This window comes from Myotis yumanensis, unplaced genomic scaffold, assembly GCF_028538775.1.
Source record: "Myotis yumanensis isolate MYYU_CA2020_CCGP unplaced genomic scaffold, mMyoYum1.0.hap1 SCAF_8, whole genome shotgun sequence".
Classification (NCBI taxonomy): Eukaryota; Metazoa; Chordata; class Mammalia; order Chiroptera; family Vespertilionidae; genus Myotis; species Myotis yumanensis.
Window position 1 is genome coordinate 63,820,987 of NW_027223759.1, and position 14,315 is coordinate 63,835,301.

General features: G+C 39.6%; 1 protein-coding gene across 4 annotated transcripts in view; it reads right to left on the reverse strand.

Moving 5' to 3' along the window:
* Positions 1-299: 299 nt before the first annotated feature.
* The window catches only part of MBD5 (methyl-CpG binding domain protein 5), a 397,266-nt gene continuing 383,250 nt past the window's right edge, over positions 300-14,315 (reverse strand). For all 4 annotated transcript variants that reach the window (XM_070423045.1, XM_070423046.1, XM_070423044.1 and 1 more), the window contains 3 exons: positions 12,525-12,598; positions 4,906-4,981; positions 300-1,800 (listed from right to left, as the gene is read on the reverse strand). In XM_070423045.1, coding sequence (XP_070279146.1) covers positions 1,729-1,800; positions 4,906-4,981; positions 12,525-12,598 — 222 coding nt within the window. In that variant the 3' untranslated portion in view covers positions 300-1,728. The remainder of the gene's footprint in view (positions 1,801-4,905; positions 4,982-12,524; positions 12,599-14,315) is intronic.

Genomic DNA, 14,315 nt, shown 5'->3' on the forward strand with positions numbered 1-14,315 from the left:
ACTGAGGAGTTTGGGGGATGGATGAGAGAGGAGGAGTAAGGGTGAGCTATTGGAGGGCCTCCCAGCAGCCCGATCACTAAGCTGTTGAGTGAGCCCTGAGCTAGGGGGACAAGGCAGCGCTCCCTAGGGGAGTAAGAATTTGGGGGTGGGGCTGGTCGTAGGAAAAATAAAGGAATAATGGACTTCTTTTGACAATACATCAACAGAAGCCTGGCTGGAGGCCTGAAAATTTGTTCAGTTGCTTGGGAGATAGGGTTATACCACCACCACAAAAATTGTGAGAAAAAAAAGACAGAAAATTATGTTGTGCTACATTTCTTATTAATAACCTTGTACTTTACAATGGCTCACAGTTTTAGGCTTGTATACTTGTAATGTAGTATTTTCTTTCTACATTTGTTTCAAATTTGTTTCTTATTTAATATAATATAAATAATTTGGTTAATAGATTTAACCTGCACATTTCAGCCACATTAATATATATATATATATATATATAAGAATCTGTTAATGGTATAAATAATTCTTTAAATAAAATAAATCTGATATGTTACATAATACTGATAAAAAATTACCATTGCTAATAATTTTGAAAGCCACCTTAGCTTGCGGATTAAGTAATACTGATAAATGGATGGATATATGAAACTTGCTTTGATGATTCATGTTTCTTTTTGTCCCCAAAGGAAAACTGAATTATAACCAACCTTCCCTCTGATGATGATTTCAAAGTGGGGCTTTAGCCTCCATGTACAGGAACAGAAGAAAGTTTTACCTTGTCGGGTATTGTTTGCAAAGAAACTTAGCTCTGAGCATCACGGTGGTGCAGCATAAACAATCTAGTTCAATAGGTGGCTATCAAACGTTACCTACAGAAATGACTGAGTAAAATATTCCCTCTAAGATTTTTTTTTATAAAACCTATTCTACTTTAAAACTTAGGTAAAAAAAATATGCAACAAATGGTTGCAGTTTCTGAATTCTTAATTTAGACCTGTGAGCCCTCAACTCTTTAGAAATCCGCAAGGTTTCGACTTCCTAGACACCCGAGGTCAAGTCCAGTGCTTGCAGGCCAGGTGCGTCCAAACAGACAATATAAATGGACACTCAGTGGTGTGCAGTGTATGTCATAATTCAGGGAATACACATCATCATGCCTTTTCTCTGCTGTTAAATACAAAAACAGCATCTTTTACATTATCATAGAAAAGCATTTAGGTTGTATTTTTATTTATCACTTTACACTGGTAGTCTCTGGTAGGTGTACTCCATAGAAACCAAAGAATTTTGTACACTATTTCTTTGTACAATAAAAGATAAAGTGTGCATTAAGTACGCTTGTACATGACAATATTGTACAATATTTACATTTCTGATATCACCATGAAATTCTGTATTTTCTATATACAACATTGAAAAGTCTTCAGAAACATTTGGACTATCTCTTATAATCACAATTTTAGTGTTATAGAAAAAAAGGGTTTCTCAGTCATCTCTTGACCATTTATCACGCCCATCACTCAGGGATTTTGATTGGTTTTTCCAGCATTCATTATCCTTCCTGATCAAAAAAATATTGTATCACTGTTTCTTTTAGCACCCTGTGGTGGATGTAGCTCTCTGCCATAGTATAAATATTGATATAACGGTGGCTATATCAATACCTATATACAGATATATCTGTGCACGTTCCTTTCATAAACATTGTGCATGGTGGAGCAGTCCCTGTTATCTGGAGATCTTCCTCCTCTTGGGTTTGGGGGGCCTCATTTGTCTGTCTCCATGTGGGATTTGGTGAACCTGGAAATAAAGAGGCAGGAAAACAACAAGAGAGGTTGAAATCATAAATACCATCTGATTTCTGACACAGAAACGTAGGAAACAGACTCAGGCTTTTATTTGTAATCACTGCTATCGTAGGGTGTTTAAAATGTCTACCAAGACCCTAGATCTCAATGTGCCCACGGTCACTACAGAATATGAGGAGTCCTGGAAACTTGGAAGCAGAGCAGCACTCTGTGGACCCCACAACAGTGGAACATAAAGGAGGAACTGGGGAAATTCAAGCGAGGGAAAGGCGATGCGCAGTTGCCACTGCTCCTGTACATTGAAGATGAAAACAAGGCCTTTCCTGTCAGAGAGTCCTAGGTCATCAATGCCACCAGGACCTGGAAAGTGGGTGAATACACACCAGCCATGTTTTCTCCTTCACTCATCACCCTACTTATTTTACAACTACTAAGAAGGGTCAAAAATTGTAAGAACCTTGGCCCAAGAAGTTTATTTATGAGAAGAGTCAGGATGGAAAATGGAACACCACTACCATCTGTTGGCAGATTTGAGCTTGTGTAGTCTGGGAAGAGCAATTAATACAAGTCGTCTTTATAAACTAACACAGAAACTAGCAGGATTCAGGGCTGTGTATCAGATTGAGCAGAGGTGAATCAAACGAGGAGCATGATCGCCAGGTATCAGAAAGCAGGTGGTGTGGTTTCAAGAGGCAGAGGACAGGGGTTAGAGGGGTGATCAGGTGCCCCATGTTGTATTGTGGCTACTGATGAGAAAGGGAAAGGTCAAGATGCAGGAAAAGCAGGATGGACCCAAGACAGCGGCTTAGCAAATGATTAACAACTAGCTAGCTCCCTGTGGAGGGACACAAATACATGGTAGCACATGCCAATTTCCGCAGTGTAAATACTTCCACCATGGTTGATTTCAAGCTACCAATGTGATCTCACAGAACTAAGAGTTAGAAAGAGTTGTACACAATCAGCTCGTGATATTCACAACAAGTTGGCTCTATTGTATGTTTTAAAAAATAACATTTAGATAATAGCAAAGGTCAGTGTTATTCAGGGTCAAATGCAGAAGACTTCTTAAAAAATAATATTTAAATTTAAAAAATAACATTTATGCATTTTTTCAAAATGCCTCTTCCTCTTAACCCTTTCCTACACATTTTGAAAAATCATAGCCTCTGATAAGGAGTTATAACTGAAATCTTTTTATAATCGAGGAAAGCCATTATTCAAGAATATAAACTAGTAACCCATGAAAAGGTATTTTGTTTAGCCATCCAATGTTTTACTATTTTAAAAATAGTTGTCAACACTAAAGAGAAAGAGAGAGAGAGAGAGAGAGAGAGAGAGATTTTATTTCTAGACTTCTAGCATCTCAGGAAAATAAGGAGCCCCTCCTGCAGGGGGCTCACGCTCCGGTTGCCACAGTCCCCGTGGCCCAAGACCGTCCCCTGGCCACAGAGGCCAATGTCCTGAGGCAGGCACTAGTGAGATGCTCACTAAACCCATTTTCTCTTCTTCCTGAGCAGGCACCTTGTATAAGGCATGTCCTCGTCCATGAGTTAAGAAGGCCACATGAGCCCTAGCCGATTTGGCTCAGTGGATAGAGCATCAGTCTGTGGACTGAGGATCCCAGGTTCGATTCCGGTCAAGGGCACATGCCCGGGTTGCGGGCTCGATCCTCAGTGGGGGGCATGCAGGAGGCAGCTAATCAATGATGCTCTCTCATCATGGATGTTTCTCTCTCTCTCTCTCTCTCTCCCTCTCTTTTCCTCTCTGAAATCAATAAAACTATGTGTTTAAAAAAAAAAAAAAAGGCCACATGATTGGGTCAGGCCGAGAGTCAGCAGGAGTGATATCTGCCAGGCCTGGCCCGTAAAACCTACCCTGGTGGTGCTCTGTGTGCACTCTCTTCTCGAGGCTGCTGGGATCGATGCCAAGATTATAATGGAGCAGCCTGAGGCTCTAAGGAACAGTGGATGCTAAAGAACCTGGGCCCCTGAAACACTGTGTGGAGCAAGACCGTCCCCAGTCAGAACCAGACGGGAGCGAGCAGTTACTGTGCGGAGCCTCTAAGACTGGCAGTGGCGGGCAGCCTGATCTCACCAGCGCGTCTGGGTTGGCACGTCTCAGTCCACGCGAACTGCAGTTTTCCTCACACCTGACTCACCTTAACTATGGGTATTATTTGTTTGGTCCTAGAAGGCATTTGAGTGTATAATCCTAGTTCCAGACTTTTCTGTCAGGAAATTTAACATCTCAGGACCTCACTTTGCCCATCTGTGAAGTGATGGGTTGGATCAGAGTCTCTAAAGCCCAGACCAATCCCAACATTCTGTGAGTCTAACATACACCTGTCACGCAATAGCCACTGGATGGCTCTCAGATAACCGTGTTAGCACAAAGTGTCAAGAAAAAGGAAAAGGAAAAGAAATGACCTTTCAGAGCTGAATAGCTTTAGATATGTCACATATTTAAAACGATTACCAAAATGATACTTTGAGTGTTTACATTAGTGAATTAGAGGATGATGATTAAATTGCTTACATTCAACACTGTTATATGCACTGTTCAATAAAGGAAAGAAAAAGTAGATACTACTTCTCTAAAACCAGAGGTGACAGTGTTAATTAGCTTAACAACAGAGTTTTGTGCCAAATATTTTATTTTTTAGCTAGCAGTAGAAAGGAAATGAGAGGTCTATGAACTGTTGATCTTGACCTTGTTGTTCAATTTCACTTTTTTGTTCTATGGACAAAATTTGCACCAGTGAATATTTAGGCAACATTAATGGCCACGGCTATTCAGAGTCCAATGCAGAAAGCTGTGGTTTGAATTCAATATTTTGTTGCTCAGATTTTAAAAAAAAAATGCTATATGCAGGGGGAAAAAAGTTACTTATCTCAGAAAAAGACATAGTTAATACTGCTAGGTTATTTTTTTTAAATTATTTTTGGATCTTTTCTGGTATCAGTCTTCTTTAGAGCCTAGTAATTTAGTATTGCTACATGAGTTGCTTGACAATGTTTTAGAGACTATAGCAAAAAAGGGTAATGCAATTTATTTTCAAAGAAACACAGTATAATGGAAAAATAAATGAACTTACAGTCCCAGACATTTTGTCCAGTTCACTCATGGCCTCATGAATAGCAGCTTCTAAATGGTTATTTAGCTTCCCACTTCTAGAATTAATGGAAACAACACATCAGATTAATACATTAAAGAAACAAAACGGCAATTTAATTCCCTAATCAGAAAACAGAAGTGCCAATTCCACCAGAGAAAAACCAACTTATATTCACATTTGGAAAATTCAGATGACAACACACTCTGGAATTCTCACCACTGAAGGCTGACGATAAAATAGCAGATCTGGGGGGGCGGGGCGGGGGGGATTGAACACACGATTGTGGAAAACGGATTCTCTCCCCTTCCACATGCTTCTTCCACGTCTGATAATTTTGCAAGGAATTTGGGCCATGGGTCTCTTTCCCACAGACGCAGCTTATCCTCCAGCCGGTCCTGCGTTGCTTCTGGTTCTGGCTTGTTTCTTTTCAGGCAGCAGCCAGGCATGTGGCCAAAGGGAAGGGCGGAGGGGCTGAACTGCGGGCTCTGGCCACTAGGGAGCTCCCTCTACCTTCTCTGGAGCTCCTGGCTTCAGGAAGCTAGTGAAGGCTGATATTCAGATGGGAACTGGCTGCAGAAATGGCCACACCCAAGGCTCCCTCCACGCGGGGAGCCCACCCCATTTCCCCCCAAACCCAAATGGCGTAACTGTTTGAACAGATAAAGAATGACGGTCTCAGAGTGTCTATCACTTGCCTGACCTCTTCTCCCCACTTAGCATTCCTTTACACACGTTTGGCCTGAATAACACGCACAGCACAGCTGCCTTGATTGAAACTTACATCTGGGAAGCTGTTGGACTAATTACTAAACGCAGGCAAATCCATACTAGCCACCTCTGCAGTCACATACCCTTTGTCCATTCTGTTAACTTATTTCCCCTGCTTTATGCATATAAATAATTACCCAGTTATTCTGAGTAAGGTGATCCATTTCATTTATCTTCCCAGGACAACTATGAGAAAAGCTGCAGAGCTTTCCAAGGGTTAAACTGTATCTCAGCATCTACAGGGAGATCAGAATTTACAAATGCAGAAGAATTTGTTTCACAGTCCCATTTAATTTGGCTCACGGCCTGTTTAAAAATGCATTTGCCTTTAGATGAGGCCTTTAGGCTCACCACACTCCTCGCCTGGTATCCTCACATACCAACACTGACCATTCATACCTAGTTTCTGGGTATACATTGAAGAATTCTGAGTCTTCCATCCCTGAGTAGCACATGGCTGGGCACATCATGATGCCTATATTTACTAAATAAAAATATGTGTCCAAAGGTAGCATGCTGGCCCTATATTTTGGAAAACATACAGTATGCACTTAAGTCAGTTTAACTGAAAGGAAAGATGAATGCATTGGCTGTAACCACATTATAAGGGTAACGTGACACCAAGCCTCTTCCACCCACCTTTGCTGACCTGTAAGCTAGCCTCCAGCTTCTATATTTCCCAGGTACGTTCAGAAATCTAAGCAATGCAGAAAAGTGCATAAAATAAATTAACAACTAACAAACCCATTTCCAAGAACAGATTGTTAATAGATGACCTATTTTTCTTTAAAAAATTAAAGTTGAAGTTCCCATTTGTCATCAATTCCCAGGCCCATTCTCTCCCACCCTCCTCTCAAAGGCAACTGTGTTGCATATCCTTCTAGAATGTGTTCATATTTTATATGATTAACCATAAACAGTACCTAGGATTGTGTTATCAGCTTTTAAATCTATATCCCAATGGTGTCCTGATAATACACACCATTCTGCAACTTATCTCCCCCCCCCCCCCCCCCCCCACTTATTACTGTTTGGAGGACTGTCCAAACTGATATAACCTGTTATATTCTGTTTTTATTTACCTACCCATTCTGGTTTTAAGAGGGCCAGGGTATCTAGGGGAGTCAGTCTGCCCTGTGTTCGCAGTGAGGAGTTGGCTAGGCAGAATTCTGGATGACTGGGCAGGAATCCAGTCTCAGGACTGCAGGACCACCTACGCTTAGCTGAGGTTTTTGGGGGCTGTTTGGAGAAGGTCTTGATAGTATCACACATTGCCTAGTTGCCCAACAGTATTACACCTAGTACTATGTGCTAAACAGATTTATCCTTACTATTTCTTTTGTATTGAAAAGTATGAACATAAGTTTTAAAATACATTTCTTTGTTATACATTTTGATGGTAAGATCTTATGGGTTTAAGATTGACTACATAAGGTTCTAAATATCTAAAAAGATGGTAAAATGTTTTCATGAAAAATCATCAGAGAATCTTGTTTCTCTCACCTTTACATTAATAACAAAAATAACTACTATCTATTGAAAATTTTCTGTGCCAAGAATTGTGTTAAATCTTTACATCATTATCTTATTTAACCCATACAACAATCCTAAAAGGTAGGTATTATGACAACTGTTTGCATGCAATACCTTATGACTTTTGTAGGGGGAATTGGTGAAACCAATTTTAATTTTGTAATGAGGAAGATGAATATTTAAGTATAACTAGTTTTAAAAGTAATAAACAGAGTCATAACTTTTTTATGTAACTATTAAAAATTACAGTGGCTGTACTAATCTACATTCCCACCAGCAGTGAATGAGGGTTCCCTTTTCTCCACCACCTCTCCAACACTTGTTATTACTTGTCTTGTTGATAAGAGCCATCAACATGGACAGACCTTGAGAATATTATGCTAAATTAAATAAGCCGGTCGGAAAAAGCTAAGAACCATATGATTTCACTCATGTGGGATATAAAACTGAAACTCATGGATAGCAGTGTGGTTGGTGGTTGCCAGAGGGAAGGGGGAGGGGTTGGGGAGGGGGATGAAGGAGGCCTAATATATGAAAGAAGATTTGACTTTGGGTGGTGGGCACACAGTGCAATATACAGATCTTGTATATAGAACTCTGTATCTAAAACCTATGGGATCCTATTAACCAATGTTGCCCCAATAAATTTAATTAAAAATGACAATAACATCACCATTAAAGAAGATAAATAATTTAATATTACTTGTTAAATAGAATTTTAGGAGTCTGTGATCTCATTCTTCAACAAGGTATTTAAAATGTTTGTAAGTACCTTGTATTAATTTAAGCTAAATTAGTATAATATTATTTTTCTTTAACAAACTTAAGTAGTTAATAGAGGAAGAAGTGACTACTCTTGGAAGAGAGGATAGATACAGAGATGCGGGGCATGAAACTACTTGGATATATCATGAGAATCAAAGAGTGACTGTCCCAAATGTCAAATCTCCAGACCAACTTTTACACTCACTTGCCAGGTAGGGGGGAAATGAGCTTAAAAGAGGAAGAAAAAACTCCATGAGTTCCTGAAATGAACAATTAGTCAAAATTCAGCCCTCCAGTCCAGAGGGCCTCCCTGTGGTGTCTCTTCTACTATTTTCTATATCCCGCTGACATTTAATAATAAACATTTTTACTAATGGACACTCTAAAACCTACTTGATTAAGCAATTGATGCTCATATAATCACATTTCTAGTTATTAATGGAGATAATTGCCACTTCTCATCTCCATTGCCTATATTGTCACACATTATCCTTTTCTTCACTAATTAAAAAAAAAAGCCAGGTACACATCTGTGAATGGTACAAGAAATAAGAGGGAAATGAGAAATTGCATGTTGCTCTACACTGTCAGTTTAAAATCTGGGCAACTTCATGCAGAACAGAACAAATTTGGGGAAGACTTAAAGGTCAAGAACCTTAGACTCTAAAACATTATCATAAAGTATGAAGATTTAAGAAAATTTTACACACTAAGTATTATTTCTTGGTTTTAAACTAAAAGTATGATTTGTTTTATTACTTTATCATTTTCCAGCTTTATAAAAATCAGGGTACCAAATAATTTATATGTACGTATAAGACAGATATTTTTATCTTCACATAAATGAAAACCATAACATCCTTAAAGCTATGGAATTTTCTTGAACAAAGCTATTTCCTTTTTTAAGTACAAAATGACCCTGAGTAGTGTCATCAGTAAGTATGTTAATATTTCTTTTGTGGTTAGGCTGTAATAAGCATGTAAGTTTAAAGATATTTTATTGTACAGTTTGTAGGATATTGAGGAATAAAATGACTACATAAAGTTTTAAACATTTAATATGGTGATAGAATATTTCAACTGCATAAATATCAGATACTTTTTGTTTCTTTCACTTGTATCTTTATAATAAAAATAACTATTCACTAAATATTTACTATGTACCAAGTACTATGTTAAGGCTCTAATTATGTTATCTATGTTACAAAAACCCTAAAAGGTAGGTATTACCATGCCTCTTTTAGAAATGAAGAATTTAGGCTCAGAGAGGTTAAACAACATGCCCAAGGGCACAGAGGAATGAAGTGAAAGAAACAGGATTTCAACTCAGATCAAAAACCAACCGCGTAACAATCTTGTTCAGTACCATCTTCCCCGTGCAGTCTCTTCCTCTGTTCTTTTTCCCTCAGTCTACAAAAGCAGTCAAATCTTTGTAACCTTAAAATTTTTCTATTGTTGTTTTTCAGGAACTTCTCACATTAATGGTAGCAACCCATGGCCACTTTGTTTTTATAGCCACTACTCCCGTGGAAACCGGTTTCACTAAGGTGACCACTGGCCTCCAAACTGCCCAGTCCATGGAGATGTCTCAATTTTTGTCTTACGGGACCTCTGTTGAGCATTCTATCATCCCCAAACTTTTAGTCTTTGACTTCTGACACCCTACTCTCCTACCACTGATGATCCCCCTCCTTTCTGCCCATCTTCTTCAGTATCTGCAGTAAGTGTTCAGATGCCCCCGTGTTCAATCTGGCCAAGGTATCTGTGATCACTGCCGTTTTTACAATGTCAAATTCAGTTTCTCCCCCGTTTCAGACCTGAGTGTCCAACCTATCCCACAGGCACCCACACAGCACCCAACAGTTCTCCCTGTCTTCTCCATTCCAGTCAGGGTTTCCGCCACCCACCAGGACATCCAAACCAAAACCTTGACAGTTGTCCTTGATTGCTTACTCTCCTTCACAGGCCAGTCAGTCACCAGGATGCTCTGTTAATTTTACCTCCCAGATATTTCTATGCGACACTCCTCCTCCTCCATCTGCATTGTGCTCTTCCTGGTGTGAGTCCCCATCTCCCCTGTCTTCTACTGTGGCCTCCTAAATCATCTTCCTGCCTCCAGAATTGTTCCCCTACAATTTATCCTCCATACAGTCATTTCTAAAGTAAAAATCCTGTCCCCTTCAGGCACTTCCAATAAGATCAAGGATCCCATGGGCCTGCACTGGGCCCTTTCAGTCTAGTTCCTGCTTACACCTGTGGTTACATCTCTTACAGCTTCTGACACCTTATAGTCCCAGTTCCAACTGTTGATCTCATCTAAACACTCTCCCAGCCCACCCCACTGCAGTCCTTGTTTCTTTCATCTGGTTCACACCTAGGTAGAGATCATCTGCTCCAGGAAGTCTTCCTGTCCCTGAGTTTAATGCCGCTTCTCTATGATCTCAAAATAGACTACACACATTGCTATCCCTGCAATTTTAGCATTTTGTTTGTTTCTCGATCTGTCTTCTTCATCAGTGAGCTCCAGATCCTGCAGTACTGTGCCTGGCATTTTTTTTTTTTTTTTTTTTGGTAAATTAGTTTCCTTAAATTGGGGAATAAATAAATGACTGGATTCAACATATCATTTATCATGTGACCTTCCACTAATTATTTAAGCGATTTGGGTCTGCGTGTCCTCATCTATAAATGGGCTCAGTGATTCTGGCCCATCTTGTGATTACATAAACCACACACGCAAAGTGTAAACTATTCTTCTGGGCATTTGCAAGGCAAGTCAGTCTACTTAGACAATGGTATAAATAAATCTGTTTTTACTAATGTGTGCTTCATAATTTCTTCTTTACCTCTTTAGCCTGCACGCAAAGTGTACGGTTTCATCAGAGTTACTTTAGATAATTCACTACAAATAGTAAACTGGTTTTGAAGAAAAAATTGTTAAACCACTGTTTGTTACTCAATACCTTGCAGAAATTGCATAGTAACAAATTTGTGGGGAAAACACAGCTTATTTCAAGGCAGAATATCTAAAAATTTGGAGGAGGTATTTCATTTCTACGCTATCAACCATGCTTTGGGTATTCTGCTCATAATCCAGCTAACCTGCATGACTCACTGGAAGAAAGATTTTAGAGATTTTTTTTTTACATCAAATAAACAAGTACAGTTGACACTCTATAGTAAACAGCCCATTGTGAATTTGGGATGTAGGTAATTTGCAATTCCTCTCCTTTCATTCAGATCTTATATTAATTGGATAGGCCTGATCCTACTACCGAGCCTCCACAGGAAGAGTCTCTTTCAGAGCAGAGGGCACCCGCCTCACTGCACTCCTCATCAGCTCTGCAGTGAATCTGCCCATTCCCTGGACCCTCGTCCAGCCAGTGCCAACACAGGAGTCCAGCATAGGAGCTGGCTCTTGCAGTTGACACCCTGTTAGGAGACATTCCAGTGAGATAAAGAGTCTCCCCAAGATCTGTGGACTTCTAAAATTTTACCTCTGGCAAGAATTATTGACGACCCCACTAAAAGAACTAGAGTGCCCTTGAATAGGTATTTACACAAAGGGCATGCCTGAGCATTCTGGTTTCATAATTCTCGGATGTCTGATACGTAATATGAAAACTGTAGTATCTGAACAGGTCTGTCAGTTATATATACTTGAAAATAATTTTTCATGTACATACACAGAAGCAACATTTGAACTTCTTTACCTCAAAATAAAATAAAAAGGGGCACCTGTAATACTTTCAACAATAAAGATAAATTTTAAAAAATAAGTTATGATACACGAAACTACAATTTATTATAGTGGAAACTGTGCTTCAAGCATTATTTGCTTGAACATTACACATTTACTCAGAATATAAAGATCTGGAAAAACTTGAATAATAATGTCCCAAAGTTCATCTTCTCGTTACAATTTCAAAGAGAACTTACTGCATCTGCCCCAAGAGAAAAAATAATTCTTTACCATCACTTTGACCAATTTGCCAAACTGTAAATGGTAGACTTTTTGCTCTACTTTCAGAGACCATTTAATTGCTACATGTTGAGACTATTAATCATATTCCCTTGTCCACTGAATCAGAGGGATGGAGATGGAGGGAGTTAGGAAAGAGCCGATACACACCAAACCCTCCATCCCCTCCCCTGGTATAAATTGCTAAGAAAATATTTTCTGAAACAGCTAATTTGGTTTGTCTATAATGGGCCTCTTTGGTGATAACTATCAACCTGTTCTTAATCAGTGAGATTTCATTGTCGTTTGAAGGAAAACCAGTAAATTATATCCTTAAAATACTAAATGGGCCCGGACGGTGTTGCTCAGTGGTCGAGCGTCAACCTATGAACCGGGAGGGAGGTCATGGTTTGATTCCCAGTCGGGGCACATGCCCGGGTTGCAGGCTTGATCCCCAGTGTGGGATCTCTCTCTCCCTCCTCTCCCTTTCTCTCTGAAATCAATAAAAAAATAAAGAAATAAACCCAAAGTTTATTACTTAAAAAATGGGAAGAAAAATAATAGAGCTTACTTTCTGTTTCTTTTCCGGGCTCGGCTGTAGGCTTCTAAACCTTCTGTTAGTGTCTTCAGCTTCTCGGGCTCCACCTGAGTGAAGGTATGAAGACCAGATCACATTACCCAGACCTGCGATTGTTACCACTGTTTTCTCTCTCCTGCTGCACAGCAGGCTCTGCACTGGGGAGGCCTCACTGCCCTGCCCTGCCCAGTGTCCTGTCCTCTCCACGTAGAGCCTGGCCCAGGCTCCAGGCTGCAAACAGCAGTGGAAATGAAAGACGGTTGGGCTTTTAACTTGTTAACATTTTTAAAACAGTGTTTTAAGAACAAAACTTGGAATTTTAATAACCTTCGATTGGCAAAATGATATAAATCAGAGATCCTGTTTTGCTTTCTTCATTGCCTGCTGTTCAGAAACTGCAAATCTGTGTCCCATCAGGGAGGACAAGAGCAGTGGTGAGTGGAGTTTGCATCCGACCTCCCAGCATCAGGAAAACACTTAAATTTTCTGAGCCTCAGTTTCCTCCTCTTTAAAACGAGGACCATAATACCTACCTTCCTGCTAGAATTGCTGTGAGAACCACAATGTGACAAGTCACGTCGAGCAGTTAGCCAAGCACGAGCAGCTAATATCACCTAGCATGCTGGGGAGGCCCTCACAGTCCTTACTGATGTGGGAAGAGGGTGTTGTCCTCTCCCCTGTCCTGCTCTAGCACTACCACCCTCTGCGAAGCCTCCACCTCATTACAGTGCGGCCACCAGATGGTAGTTGGGGATCGTGGGGGTGGGGAGGTGCCTCTGCCACTCACCCCAATAATCTCTATCTCAGTTTTTGAAACCATCTCCCCTAAGAAAAACAATAAGTATGAAAATTTGTATGTAACTTGTGAATAAAAACACCTTTAGAAAAACATGGCTATTTTTATTGATCTTTAACAATAAAAGGACAAACTAAGTAAAAACAGTGTTACTTGTATAAACACAACTTCAAGGCAAATCCCCTGCCCATCCCTTAACCCAGTTCCCCCACCCCTACACTACTTTTATGTAAACATTCAGAGGTTGACAAAATGCCTCATGGTAAGAAAGTAAACACTAATAAGCAAGGGTATTATTATTAACTTTTGTCTTTAAATCTCCCTGACTCCTGAATATTATTTATAAGTGACTATTTCTTTGACCACTTCAAATTTAGTACAAAATAATGATTAACAAAGTGTTTTCACTACCAAGTCTGAAAACAAGCATTTCTAAGTATTCAGTGAGAGAAGGAAGTCAAATGGTGATTTTTGTATTTTGTCCTAAAGGATTTAAATATTTTATATACACAAGTTCATTGGGGATAACCAATCTATCACTGCCAGAACGAGAGATGACACTTCACAGGAGCCATGAAGAAAACGTGTTATCGGTATGATTAGAAAACTTTAAAATGAATACATCCATGTGTTGTTTAAAAAAAAAAAAAAAGAAAAAGGTGCCTGGATACATTTTCACATTTCATGTTAGACATGAGGTACTATGGTGTATTCACTCACACAAAGAGCATATGAAAGAGATTTCACACATTACATTTGTGTAATTTGTAGCTAATTCCACTTATATTTAAATGGCCTTCTTGGCAGCAGGAAGGAAGCTCTCCTGTAACAGAAACTTCTATTAGACACAACTGGTCTAGAGAGAGACCTCAGAGGGATGGATGGATGCAGGCAACAGAGCAGGTTCACTGTGAAACAGAGCAAGACACCACAGTGCAAACTTTCCCTATTCATCTTAATTAAAAAGAAAACAAGGCTAAGTTAGGCCA